General features: G+C 42.3%; 2 protein-coding genes across 8 annotated transcripts in view; one reads left to right on the forward strand and one right to left on the reverse strand.

Annotated features, from left to right (window-relative positions):
* Nucleotides 1-9925, reverse strand: part of LOC135558914 (serine/threonine-protein kinase STK11-like) — a 48032-nt gene extending 38107 nt beyond the window's left edge. For 4 of the 7 annotated variants that reach the window (XR_010458415.1, XR_010458413.1, XR_010458414.1 and 1 more), the window contains exons 1-2: nucleotides 9749-9925; nucleotides 7938-8935 (exon numbers count right to left, since the gene is read on the reverse strand). Coding sequence is in view for 4 of the 7 variants with exons in the window: in XM_064993139.1 (XP_064849211.1) it covers nucleotides 7938-8221 (284 nt within the window). In the remaining 3 variants the exon portion in view is untranslated. The remainder of the gene's footprint in view (nucleotides 1-7937; nucleotides 8936-9748) is intronic. The other 3 variants (XM_064993137.1, XM_064993138.1, XM_064993140.1) reach the window with 2 other exon arrangements.
* Nucleotides 9926-10882: 957 nt separating this feature from the next.
* On the forward strand, nucleotides 10883-14376 carry LOC135558916 (uncharacterized). The gene is made up of 9 exons (XM_064993141.1): nucleotides 10883-11055; nucleotides 11331-11401; nucleotides 11489-11665; nucleotides 11756-11817; nucleotides 11900-11986; nucleotides 12182-12352; nucleotides 12432-13119; nucleotides 13401-13510; nucleotides 13601-14376. The coding sequence occupies exons 1-7, from the start codon at nucleotides 10898-10900 to the stop codon at nucleotides 12465-12467; spliced, it is 762 nt and encodes a 253-aa protein (XP_064849213.1). The 5' UTR covers nucleotides 10883-10897; the 3' UTR covers nucleotides 12468-13119; nucleotides 13401-13510; nucleotides 13601-14376.
* Nucleotides 14377-14579: the final 203 nt, after the last annotated feature.

Consider the following 14579-nt stretch of genomic DNA (forward strand, 5'->3'; position numbering starts at 1 on the left):
AAGATTCATTATTTTTTTTATAAGTTTAATGCTAGCACGCAACTTACCATGCTTCCTTGCTGCACTCGCTTAACAGGTGATCAGCCTGCCACACAGTCTCCTCGTGGAGTGCAATGTAATCTATGGCCATAATCGGTGTCCGAGAACGCAGTTTACCGATTATTATGAAAACGGCCCTAATTTAAAAAAATATATTTAAAAAAATAAAATAAGCCAACCTCTACTCTGTAGCGCGTTACAGTCAAATGCAGAGCAGTTGCCATACCAGGTTGTGATGCAACCTTTCTAGCTAGCTGGCTAACTAACTAGCTTCTTTGCATCGAGATAGGTTATCACAGCAACAAGTTAGCCAAACCAAATCCTGCAAGTTTGTCAAACTTGCAGGATTTGGGTTTGGCTATTTTCTCTCTCTGGCCCCTGCTCCTCTTGCGCCAATCCTTCACCCAGCTGTGCTGAAACAACAAGCAGTACATTTGCCTCTCCTAAGTCACATGAGCAAGTCACCATTGAATTTTTATTATAAGAAAACATGTATTTCGGCTATTTTGTATTTATTAAGGATCCCTTTTCACTACTGCCAAGGCAGCAGCTACTCTTCAGGGGTTCCAACATTAAGGCAGTTATTTACAAATATATACAAATACTTCGCACAAGTCTGTGTACCCTCAGGCAGCTACTCTACAATATAAAATCCACGTGTAAGTGTGTAGAGTGCGTGTGTTTTCACAGTCCCCACTGTTCCATTAGGTGTATTTTTATCCGTTACCTGACGTGGAATAGAGTTCCATGTAGCCATGGATCTATGTAGTACTGTGCACCTCCCATAGTCTGCTCCCGACTTGGGGATTGTGAAGAGACCTCGGGTGGCATGTCTTGTGGGGTATGCATTGGTGTCCAAACTATGTGCTAGTAGTTTAAATAGACAGCTCAGCATTCAGCACGTCAATATCTCTTTAAAAAAAAAAAGTAGTACTGAAGTCAATCTCTCCTCTACTTTGAGCCTCGAGAGATTGACATGCATATTGTTCATGTTAGCTCTCAGTGTACATTTAAGGGCCAGACGTGATGCCCTGTTCCCTCTTTGCTGCACCCAACTGGACAGTAATCCAGGTGAGACAAAACTAGGGCCTGTAGGATCTGCCTTGTTGATAGTGTTGGTAAGGCAGAGCAGCGCTTTATTATGGACCACCTTTCTATATAAGGTCCCACAGTTAACAGTGCATGTCAGAACAATAACCAAGCCAGGAGGTTGAAGGAATTGTCCGTAGAGCTCCGAGACAGGATTGTGTTGAGGCACATATCTGGGGAAGGGTACCAAAAAATAAATGCAGCACTGAAGGTCCCCAAGAAGACAGTGGCCTCAATCAATCTTAAATGGACAAAGTTTTGAAAGACCAAGACTCTCCCTAGAGCTGGCAGTCCGGCCAAACTGAGCAGGGGAGAAGGGACTTGGTCCTGTCTCGGAGCTCTACGGACAATTCCTTCAACCTCCTGGCTTGGTTCTTGTTCTGGCATGCACTGTTAACTGTGGGACCTTATATAGAAAGGTGGGGAGAAGTCTGTCCATAATAAAGCAATGCTCTGACCAAGGACTCGATGATCACTGACAGAGCTCCAGAGTTCCTCTGTGGAGATGGGGGAACCTTCCAGAAGGACAACCATCTCTGCAGCACTCCACCAATCAGGCCTTTATGGTAGAGCGGCCAGATGGAAGCCACTCCTCAGTAAAAGGCACAGGATAGAACGCATAGTGTTTCCCAAAAGGCACCCCTCATACCATGAGAAACAAGATTCTCTGGTCTGATGATTGAACTCTTTGGCCTAAATGCAAAAAGTCAAGTATGTGTTTTAATCAAATCACCTATATTCACTGAGCTTGTCTGATGCTTTAAGCACACTATGATTAAATAATTAAAGGCACACAAATGACGAGAGGGAGTCCGACCAGCAATTGATTTGATTGTGCCGGGCCAGAGTCATATTTGCTGCAATGCTAAAAAATATTTAATTTTTTTTTTTAAGTGTGACTGACTAGCGCCTGTTGTCACCCTCTCCTCCCTGCTACAGCAACCACCACAGAACATTTGTGTTTCCCCACACTGTCCGTGTTGTTACATATGCAACATAACTACAGCCATTTCTGACTAAAAAAGTTCAGTTACCATAACTCCTAATTTGTTTAGAAAAAAAAAAAAAAAATGCCTCAACCCTTGCTCTCTTTACGTGGCACATGTATGTATGTGACCAAAGACCTATTTGCATGGGACTAGCATTACTAGAGAACGTTGGTTATGTAATTATTACTTCAGAAAGTCCGATGATTCGGACGGGATTCGTTTTTTCCAAACTGCCCCCTGTAATTCTTTAAGAATACAGACAGACATACAGTTGAAGTCAGAAATGTACATACACCTTTGCCAAATACATTTAAATTCAGTTTCACAAATCCTGACATTTAATCCTAGTAAAAATGTGCTGTCTTAGGTCAGTTAGGATCACTACTATTTTAAAGAACTTGAAATGTCAGAATAATAGAGATAATTATTTATTTCAGCTTTTATTTCTTTCATCACATTCCCTGTGGGTCACACACTCAATTAGTATTTGATAGCATTGCCTTTAAATTGTTTAACTTGGGTAAAACGTTTTGGGTAGCCTTACACAAGCTTCCCACAATACATTAGGTACATTTTGGCCCATTCCTCCTGACAGAGCTGGTGTAACTGAGTCAGGTGTGTAGGCCTCCTTGCTCGCACACGCTTTTTCAGTTCTGCCCACAAATTTTCTAAGGGCTGAGGTCAGAGCTTTGTGATGGCCACTCCAATGCCTTGACTTTGCTGTCCTTAAGCCATTTTGCCACAACTTTGGAAGCATTGCTTGGGGTCATTGTCCCATTGGAAGACCCATTTGCGACCAAGCTTTAACTTCCTGACTGATGACTTGAGATGTTGCTTCAATATACCCACACAATTTTCCTTCATCATGACGCCATCTATTTTGTGAAGCGCACCAGTCCCTCCTGCAGCAAAGAATCCCCACAACATGATGCTGCCATCCGCAGTTGGGATGGTGTTCTTCGGCTTCCAAGCCTCCCCCTTTTCCTCCAAACATAACAATGGTCATCATTATGGCCATGCAGTTCTATTTTTGCTTCATCAGACCAGAGGACATTTCTCCAAAAATAAAGATCCATGTCCCCATGTGCAGTTGCAAACCTTATTATGGCGGTTTTGGAGCAGTGGCCTCTTTCTTGCTGAGCGGCCTTTCAGGTTATGTCGATATAGGACTCGTTTACTGTGGATATAGATACATTACTTGTTTCCTCCAGCATCTTCACATCTTTTTGCACCAAAGTACATACATCTCTAGGAGACAGAACACGTCTTCTTCCTCAGCAGTATGACAGCTGCGTGGTCCCATTGTGTTTATACTGGCATACTATTGTTTGTACAGATGAACGTGGTACCTTCAGGCGTTTGGAAATTGCTCCCAAGGATGAACCAGACTTGTGGAGGTCTACAATAAATTTGGTTGAAGTCTTGGCTGATTTCTTTTGATTTTCCCATGATGTCAAGCAAAGAGGCACTGAATTTGAAGGTAAGCCTTGAAATACATCCACAGGTACACCTCCAATTGACTCAAATGATGTCAATTAGCCTATCAGAAGCTTCTAAAGCCATGACATTTTTGGGAATTTTCCAAGCTGTTTAAAGGCATATAGTGTATATAAACTTCTGACGCACTGGAATTGTGATACAGTGAATGATAAGTGAAATAATCTGTCTGTAAACAATTGATGGAAAAATTACTTGTGTCATGCGCAAAGTAGATGTCCTAACCGACTTGTCAAAACTATAGTTTGTTAACAAGAAATGGTTGAAAAACCAGTTATAAAGACTAACCTAAGTGTATGTAAAACTTCAACTGTATGCACACACACGCACCAGTCAAAAGTTCACACCTACCCATTCAAGGGTTTCTTTATTTTTACATTGTATAATAATAGTAAAAATATATAAAAACTATGAAATAACACATATGGAATCATGTAGTAACCAAAAAAAATGAATATGTCAACCAGCGTCATGAGGTAGACACCTGGAATGCATTTCAATTAACAGGTGTGCCTTGTTAAAAGTTAATTTGTGGAATTTCTTTCTTAATGTGTTTCAGACAATCAGTTGTGTTGTGACAAGGAAGGGGTGGAATACAGAAGATAACCCTATTTGGTAAAAGACCAAGTCCATATTATGGCAAGAACAGCTCAAATAAGCAAAGAGAAACAACAGTCCATCATTACGTTAAGACATGAAGATCAGTCAAAATCTGATAATTTCAAGAACTTTTAAAGTTTCTTCAAGTGCAGTTGCAAAAACCATCAAGCGCTATGATGCAACTGGCTCTCATGAGCAACGCCACAGGAAAGACCCAGAGTTACATCTGCTACAGAGGATAAGTTCATTAAAGTTAAAGCCCAAATAAATGCTTCAGAGTTCAAGACACATCTCAACATCAACTGTTCAGAAGAGACTGTGTGAGTCATGCCTGCATGGTGGAATTGCTGCAACAACAAAAAAACATGAATAAAAGGACGCCGATAAGAAGACGTGCTTGGGCCAAGAAACACGAGCAATGGACATTAGACTGGTGGAAAATTTGAGATCTGCCGTGTCTTTGTGAGATGCAGAGTAGGTGAACAGATGATCTCTGCATGTATAGTTCCCACCGTGAAACATGGAGGTGAGATGGTGCTTTGCTGGTGACACCGTCAGTGATTTATCCAGAATTCAAGGCACACTTAACCAGCATGGCTATCGCTGCAGGCTACCGTAGCGATACAACATCCCATCTAGTTTGAGCTTAGTGGGAATTATCATTTGTTTTTAAACAGGACAATGTCCCAAAACACCTCCAGGCTGTGTAAGGGCTATTTGACCAAGACGGAGAGTGATGGCTGGAGTGCTGCATCAGATGAGCTGGCCTCCACAATCACCCGACCTCAACCCAATTGAGATGGTTTGGGATGAGTTGGCCCAGAGAGTGAAGGAAAGGCAGCCAACAAGTACTCAGCATGTGGGAACTCCTTCAAGACTGTTGGAAAAGCATTCCCCATCAAGCTGGTTGAAAGAATGCCAAGAGTGTGCAAAGCTGTCAAGACAAAGGGTGGTTACTTTTAAGAATCTCAAATATAATTTGATTTGTTTACCCCTTTTTTGGTTTCTACGTGATTACATATGCATTTAATTAAAAATCAATTTCCTCCAAATCAGAGTTTCACAATTAATGGCACCCATAAAAATGACTATAAATAAACATCTACCATAATTAAGCCAGGAATTAAATTCCACTTAAATAAGTTTAACTCTTAAGCAACTATTGAGCCATTACATCACTTCCTGTTTTACTTGGGTATAAAAAAATAAATAAATGAGGTAACATGCATGCAATATCCCTTTGTCATCCAACACCATGAAGAAAACAAAAGAACTGACCGAGAGAACAACAGAGAGAGATGGTCATTGACCTTTATAAATCTGGTAATGGCTACAAGATTCACAAACGACTGAATAGACCACTGAGCACTGTCAGGGCAATTATTTAAAAATTCTAAAGATATGGAATAGTTGAAAACCTCACGGGTAAAGGACACATTTGCCCCCCAGGAAGGGAAGAGGATGGTGAGAGAAGCAACAAAATCGCCAGGAATCACAGTGAAAGAATTGCAGGCCTTGGTGGCGTCTTGGGGTCACCAGGTTTCAAAAAGCACCATCAGACGCCACCCCCACAACCACAGGCTGGAAGTGTTACCAGAAGAAAGCCCTTTCTGAACCCAAGACACAGATGCCAGCGCTTGGAGTTTGCCAAACGTCATTTAAATTATGACTGGAAGAAGGTGCTCTGGTCAGATGAGACCAAAATTGAACGTTTGTCAGATACAGCATTGGCACATTTGGCGTTGAAACAGAGATGCCTACAAGGAGAGTCACCTCATACCCATGGTGAAATATGGTGGTGGGTCAGGGATGTTTAGGGGGTGTTTTAATTCCAGAGGTCCAGGGGCACTGGTTAAGATTGTGCCTCAATGAATTCCACCAAGTATCAGGCCATTTTGGCTGACAATCTGGTTACCTCTGCCGGAAGGCTTGGCCTTGGCCATAGGTGGACTTTCCAACTAGATAATGACCCAAAACATACCTCAAGATCCACACAGAAATGGTTCTGTGACAACAAAATCAGTGTTGTGCCAAGGCCATCTCAGTCGCCGAACCTCAATCCAATCGATAACCTGTGGACTGTGTTGAAGAGGGAAGTTGACAAGCGCAAACCCAAAAATGTGAAGGATCTTGAAAGGATCTGCATAGAGGAATGGTCCAAAAATCCCTCCAAATGCGTTCCTTAGCCTTGTCAAACATCATAAGAAAAGACTCCATGCTGTTATCCTTGCCAGAGGTGGTTGCACTAAGTACTAAATGAGGAGAGCCAATCATTATGAAACCTTGATTTTAGTGAAATGTACTTTGTATTAAATAATTGTATGATTTGGGTTGGTTCCATTGAAAATATTTAATAAAGTACAGTATTTCTCACATGTTGGTATTTTGAGTTTCTCTATAATTATATTGTTTATATTTTTTTAAGTATAGTTTGTGCATTGCCAGTCAGGGGTAATTTTGGAGCCCACTGTGTGTGATATATATAAATAATTATTGCTAGTGCTCGACTAAAGTCTCGGTCGACCAACAGCCTGTAGACCAAACAATCAAACCAGCCGACGAAATGTGGTCAGCCCTAAAACAATATTGAAGTAGTTGGCAATATCAGTGGGTTTTGTGATGAATGAGACATCTGATTCAATGAACGAAGGAGCCGAGTTTGCAATTTGCCCAAGATCTCATTTAAGGTGCCCCAAAGCGTTTTACTATCATTCCTATATAATTTCTCTTTGTTTCATAGTATAGTTTCTTCTTTTTACTTAGTTTAGTCACATGATTTCTCAATTTGCATTACATTTGCCAATCGGTTGTGCAGCCAGACTTATTTGCCTAATCCCTCAACTGTAACCTTTTTCAATTATAAGGAAATGCCTATACATTTTGGCGGTTTCAAAAACATCACTCAGCTATGAGTGTTGGGCTCAACGAGACAATTCTGTTTATACTGACATGCTTGGAGGGGGCAACTGTCAGGCGAGTGTAGTGCTCGACCTCCGGAGGTAGTGGTCTAGATGTGACAAATTCACATTACCGAAAAAGGTCTGGCCGAGGGTATTTTCTCAAAATCTCTAGGAAATCTCTCGTAGTCAGAAAAGGCCCTATGGTGCTGCCATGTAGGGAAAGGGACTTATTTGAATAGGAGAGTGAAATGCAAATGAAGATCCAAAGTGTTGTTGTGCACTTTAGACAGGGGGGACGATGGCGAGTCATATATAGGGAAAACAGTTCATGAGACACTGTAGGTGATGATAATCACAGAGACACAATCTTAAGCGTTACCCAGGCAATCATCCTATAGCAGTGACATTTAAGCAATAAGGACTAAGGGGGTGTGGTATATGGCCAATATACCATGGCAAAGGGCTGTTCTTACAAACGACGCAATAAGGAGTGCCTGGACACAGCCCTTAGCTGTGGTATATTGGCCATCTATCACAGACCCCCAAGCAGCCGTATTCCTGTTATTAACTGGTTACCAACACATTTAGAGCAGTAAAAATAAATGTTTTGTCATACCCGTGGTATACGGTCTGATATACCATATACTGTTAGCCAATCAGCACTCAGGGCTCAAATAAGCCAGTTTATAATAGTTAATAAATAATTGTGCTTGACAATGCATGACCAAGAGTGTAAACCAGAGGGAAGAAAATAGCAAAAAAAAGAGAGAAAAAAATGAAATAAAAATCCACCACCACACAAACTACCATCCCCAAAACTTACTTCTTCACATTAGCCTCTCCGTTGGGGATCCGCCTCAGCTTCTTCTTCTTGAGGATCTTGACGGCCCTGCGACACAGCGTGTCAGAGTCCAGCATCTCCTTCACCTTACCGTAGGAGCCCTCCCCCAGCAGGTCTCCCATCAGGTACTTCCCAATCAGCTTGGCCCTCTTCCTGCGTGGCTGGTAGATCACCTCAGTTGAGTCGATGCGGTGAATGAACGTGTCCATGCCCATCAGCTCATTCTCAGTCAGATAGTCCAGGTGCTGCAGCTCCCCGTCACTCATGTTTAAATCAACTTAGAGCTTAGTCACTGCAGTGTGCTCTAGACAGTCCAATGCAACTGCACCAAGCCTTTGGCCTGGCTTGTGTGTCGTGGTGGCTCAGGGATACAGTTCAATTAGAAACAATTAAGGGACATGGGAGAAGGTGTGGCCAGGTCTGGGCATTGAGAGAATCTGTTGACTTTGGGATAGAGTAAGTCTGTAAACATGAAGGGGTTAGTTTTGGTTGGTGGGAAACTGTAGGCTAGCTGTAACAGTTACCAGAGAGGTGTAGGGCAGTTAGCTAAGACCCAATGAGTTCAAGGTCCAGGATGAAAATATTTGTGGAGAGTTCAGGCTGTGACAGGTGCTACTGAGCAGAGAGTGGGATCTCTGGCCGAGATTACATTTCACTGCTTAGCTCCATGTCACCTCCATCTGTGATCTGATATGGGATGGTGACAGGCAGGGGGAGAGGTAAATGGTGCCGTTTCAAACCCAAGCCCTGTACTTCGGCCATAGGTCCTGGTAGTGATCCATGGTCTCGACTTCAGAGAGTGCACTATCGGTTTGCCTTGATCTAAGTCCAGATGCAGTAGCTAAATACTCAACCCAAAATGAGTCCTTTCAGTCTTTAGTATCGTTATTACTGCTCTGAATCCTATATTTCTTGCCAGCTCTTCTAGTGAGTCCACTAGCCTTTCTCAACTGGCAACTCAGGATTATGTTCCAGGGAACCTGTGGGTGAATAACGTCATCAACAGTCAAATCTCTGAGCAATCAGGTGGGATATTAGCCTAATTTTCATTTTGTAGAAAGCGAGTGACTGATACAGGATAGGTCTACAAGGCTGGCTGGCTATGCGTTTTACGCTACTTCTGCCCGGTCTGCTGTCAAAATACTAAATCATAGGATCAGCGTTTCAGAACGCAAGCAAACAAGGAAAATCGATTATGAAATGTTCTTGTCAGACAACTAGCTGTCGCACGACTCAGTAAATGCGTGTCGCACATAGAAAAGCTTGCAACCCAAAAATCTGCGCATGCTTATTTTGTGTTCCAAAAAAAATTCTGCGCATGTTTATGTGTTGGCTTGAGCTAGCTAACTAGTGAACGTTAGCTAGCCTCGGGTATTTTGCTGTTTGTTTCAGTACAGTACCATAGTTGCCTTCCTCAACTGACGAGGGTAGTTTTGCAAACAGATAGTTTCGGTGTGACTACACCGGGTGACATGCTTTTAACACCTCAACTCCTATCGTTCCGAACCCCAGCACAAATGTAACGTTACACTTCTGTAGCTAGCTAACGACGTGCTAGATAACGTTAGCCATTTAACTCGGATAAGTAAATCGGTGTTTAGTTAGTTTTGTAGGCTATGCTCAGAATCAGATAAAGTTACTAACAAACAAGACGAGTACAGTAACAGTAAGTTAGCTACGTCATCCCTACAGTGTTTACAAACGGCAAAAAGCTACAGTAGTTAACGGCTAACGTTAAATACAGATTGTATGTAGGTTAGCTAAACGTCAGCATTTTGGTAAACAAGTCTCACCTTGACATTCAGACTGAATCGAAGTCGATGGATGTCCTGTTAGTTATGTAGTCTTCCTCTGTATTTTTTTAAATTTGTGTCTGTTTGCACAAATATGTGAGGTTTGCTATTTTTGATGCAGCTGCTATCAGGTTGCCGCCATGTTGTTGCTCCAGATGAATGAAAGCCAACCTCTCACTTGCGTCAACGCCGAGTCAAAACGGGGCGTGGAAAAACGAAATTGCCGTTTCGACTTGTTTTCTCATTTATTGTGTCAAAATTGGACATGGAATAACATAAAATAAATACAAACAACATGTATTACATTTTTAGGTTTAAGTTTTGAATTTTGTTCATACCTGGAAGTACACACCCCCTTCTATAATATTCCAGGGTTTAGGGGAGGTGTTTACAGTGAAGGTTGGCAGCACAAAGAAAGGATTAGACTGTGTAAGTGTGACAGAAAGATACAAATACTCGTGTTAGCTAAAATGCAGAATTTATTAAGAAGTCAGCATGCCAAACTTAGGAAATTGAAATAGGCAACTCGATCACTTTTCTAATCGCCCCTAGGGTGTACATAGGGTGTACACCCTATGCACTTTTGGAGTTTTGATTGGAGATTTAACTTCAACATAGGGTGGGAGTTATTATCAGATTGATTACACCTGTCAAATAATCTCAGATCGCCACAAGTGCATAGGTTTTAGGGAATGATTAGGGATTGACCCCCTCTATGCAAATTTTGTTTTTAAAGACCATTTTTAAGATCAATTGTTGAACTGTAATTTATCAAGTTGTCATATTCAATAACACTTTCAGATTTAAAAAAAAAGTCAATCTATGTAAAAAGTGGGATACAAAAGTCTGTCTACCTCTACTTTTTATACAGTGTGTTTGTGTTTATTTACACTTATCATCTGTCATTTCAAGGTTCTATGTTCAGGGGCCTGTTGCACAAAAGTAGAATTAAGACATCCGGGATAAATGACTCAGCTGAGCTCAATGAAGCCAAAACATGTGCGTCCAGGCTTAATTGGTTGCACAAAGACCAAGCCAGGATGAGCAGACACGGATTCATTAAGCCAGGTGAAACCAATCCTGGATAGGTGCGCGCTCACGGCTCACTCAAATAGACCCCGCCACAGATCACAGATTAACTGATTTACCATGGCAACTAGAGCCGCGTACTTTTCCCCGTCGGAAGCACAAATCCTCATGGAGGCATACGAGGAGGTAAAAGACATAATTAAGAAGAAAGGCAACACCGCCACAGTGATAAAGCAAAGAGAAAAAGCGTGGCAAAGTATTGCAGACCGCCTGAATGCGTAAGTAGTGCACAATTACACACTCACCGCTCCGCTGAAACATCACAATTACAATTCAAATATTTAATTCACATCTCCAAAAATGCAGTTGTACTGTAATTATGAAACGGTTAAATTTTTAATTGAAATGCACTGCAGATATGAGTGATTGTGTAAAGTAACTCCATCACACTGTATAAAGCTATGATACATTTTTTGATATTTTTACTGAAAACAAGACAAAAATACCGAGTAATTTTTTGCAGTGTGACTCCATTAAATGTGTGTGTGTGTAGATTAAACATGAACGGGCCAAAACGGACATGGCAGCAGGTCAAAATCAAATACAAGAACATTCTGCAGAATGGTATGGTCCCTGACTAATATTTAACAAAGCACAAGCATATATTGTACCCAGAAGGTGCCTGCTCACACATTGTCTGTACTGTTTTAGCAGTGAAAAAGAATACCCACAGACAAGGCACGGGTGGTGGGTCACCAAAGGCTGACCTTACCCCAGCAGAGGACATGGCCTTGGAGCTAAATAAAGGCAGGCCCGTCTTAGAGGGGATCCCTGGGGGGAAAGAGACGAGCATAGGTTCCTCCCAAGATGCCACCCGCTTCATTCAAGGTATGTCCTTCCATCTCTACATGGGATACAACCACATTCATATTGAATCAATTTGGACTGTCTGACTTTGGTTTACCTATTGCCTTGCAGTGTCTGGCAGCACTGTGTTCCTGTTAGAGCCACCAGCACAAGCACCAGACGATGCTGATCCAGTGAGTACTCCATCAAAGGCATACTGTAGGCCTGGCATGTCTTGTCTACTAGCTTCAATATGAATCCGATTAAATGTGATAGGGTGAAGGCCCCAGTGCAGCAGCAACAGCACATGATGGAGACGATGATGAGGAGGAGACCATCTCTCTGGATTCCAGAAGGCATGAGGTATCATGTTAAGACTGTGAAAGTACTATTTACTCTACAATGGTGAGGAGTCCTCATCAAAATCAAAAAATCTAATTTATTTTACAGGACCCAGATGCTATACAGTGGGAAAACCAGCCTGGCAACAGTGCGTATTAATAAAAGGACACCACATCCTGCCAAATTCCAGCTGCGCTAATTGTATTGTGTTCACAGAGCTCACAAGCTATCAGAAAGTTGTATGGCAACCACCTCCGGCGCCAAATAGAACTGGCAGACATAGACATTCAGTACAAGAAGAAAAAGATGGAAAATCTTGCACTGGAGTCCGAAATAAAGAGGACAATTAGGAAACTGGACCTTGAAATAAAAAAACTTGAGAGGGAGGTGAGATATGCCTTCAATGTACACTGTATGCTAACTGTAACACAAATGTATTAATCATTATTTTTCTTTCCTCCCCCAGCTCCAAGAAGATGACACAGCTCAAAATAAAAATTAGGTATATTCTCGTAAAGTCAAGTGAGCCATGACATATGAGCTCTTATTGTGAGCACACAGGACGGTGGCATCTTTCTAAGGTTTTTTTTATTTTCCCAGCAATCAGTACAACCAAGTCATCGTTATAAGGCATCGCCCTCTTTTGCCCACCCCCCCAGCACCAGGTGTGGCCACTAGCCTATATGAAGGCCCAAAATTGTGTGTTCCTTTCTGCTCTGACAATGGCATGCCCATTCGTGCGAGATGTGGTGGATGAAGAAGCACTTGTGCTGAGGAGAGCCTTCAGGCGAGAAAGGGTCTTCAGGGACCGGTTGGACCCACTGGCCTTCCCTGATGACCATCTATATGAAAGATACAGGTTTTCTGCAGATGGCATCAGGTATCTATGCAGACTACTGGGTCCCAGGATTAAGCACCGCACTGCACGGAGCCATGCACTGAGTGTGGAGCAAATGGTTTGTGTGGCCTTGCGCTTTTTGCTAGTGGAGCCTTCCTGTACTCAGTGGGGGATGCAGAACAGCTGAACAAGGCCACAATTTGCCGCACAATAAGGAGTGTGTGTCTGGCTATCAAAGCATTAGCAGATGTCTTCATCTCCTTCCCTGGCCACAGAAGACTCTGTGACATCAAAGAGGAGTTCTATAGGATTGCAGGTAAGAGGATCTACAAATTACAGGACAACTGTTAACACATAGTAGGATACTCATTACTTTGTGTGACAGGTTTCCCCAATGTCATTGGTGCAGTGGACTGCACACACATAAGGATAAAAGCCCCCTCAGGTGCCCATGAGGCCGATTTTGTGAATAGGAAATCCTTTCACAGCATTAATGTTCAGGTGAACATAACTTTTTGATATTGTCCATTGACGAACACTCTGCATTGCCAGTGATGTGCATTGATTGGTGTAATATTCCTCATCTTATGATTTCAGATGGTCTGCAATGCTGACTGTGATCAGCAATGTTGTGGCAAAATGGCCTGGCTCAGTCCATGACTCCAGAATCTTTCGGGCCTCTGAAATCTATCAGTGCCTATCACAAGGTAAGCCACACAACCCCTATTTATAACCATCATGGCTGTGTCAAGAATATCACTGTTTGAGGTAGTAATGATGAGATTTTGTGTTGACAGGTGAATTCTCTGGTGTGTTGCTGGGAGACAGGGGGTATGGCTGCCAGCCTTTTCTCCTGACACCTTTCACAGACCCCCAGGAAGCACAGCAGGCCTACAACCATGCCCATGCCAGGACCAGGGCCAGAGTTGAAATGACCTTTTGGCCTCCTGAAGGCACGCTTTCACTGCCTTCACAAATTAAGGGTCAGCCCTGTTAGGGCATGTGATATTACTGTGGCTTGTGCTGTCCTCCACAATGTGGCCTGCCTGAGGAAGGAGAGGGCCCCCAGAGTGCCACCAGCCATGGACTGGGACAATCCGGCAATCTTCCCTGATGACGACAGTGGTCGGCTGCTGAGGGACCAATATGTGTTGAATTATTTTAGTTAGTATGTGTGCTTTCAATTTTGGTTAAATATGTCCTGCGGTGGCAGAGGAATTTGGGTTTTTTTGGGTTCGTTTTTTGACGAATTTGGCCTCTTATGATGTTTGTGCGGTATACTGTGTGTAATACAAGGCTGCAGGGAGGCTACTGCATCCATTCATTTGTCTGTTCAGTTGATGTGTATGGATTTGTCCTGCATTTATTTTAGTGTGCAGACATGCAGGATGTGTTATATACAGACCTTTGAATGTGTATGCATCATTTTGTATAATATGCTTGGGTTCTGTGCTTTCCATCTTGTAGAGTCACTGTGACTTCAGTTTCGAAAGGAGCTGATGGTTTACCTGCTTTGTTTTGTCCTTATTCAATAAAGGAACATAATGTTACACATTGTGTTTTTATATTCATATGGAATGTGTATTTGTTTATATGACAGAGTACTAGGGCCACACTGAAGAAAAAGGATAAAGTCATACATTTGAGGCTGGTTCTTTCTGCAGAAAAGCTACATATTGTTTTTACAGTTTTGATACTTATGACACTGTGATACTTAATATTCTGGCACATCAGCATGTCTTTGTTTATGAAACCATACTGAAGTACAATTTCACG

Source organism: Oncorhynchus masou, chromosome 17, assembly GCF_036934945.1.
Source record: "Oncorhynchus masou masou isolate Uvic2021 chromosome 17, UVic_Omas_1.1, whole genome shotgun sequence".
Classification (NCBI taxonomy): domain Eukaryota; kingdom Metazoa; phylum Chordata; class Actinopteri; order Salmoniformes; family Salmonidae; genus Oncorhynchus; species Oncorhynchus masou.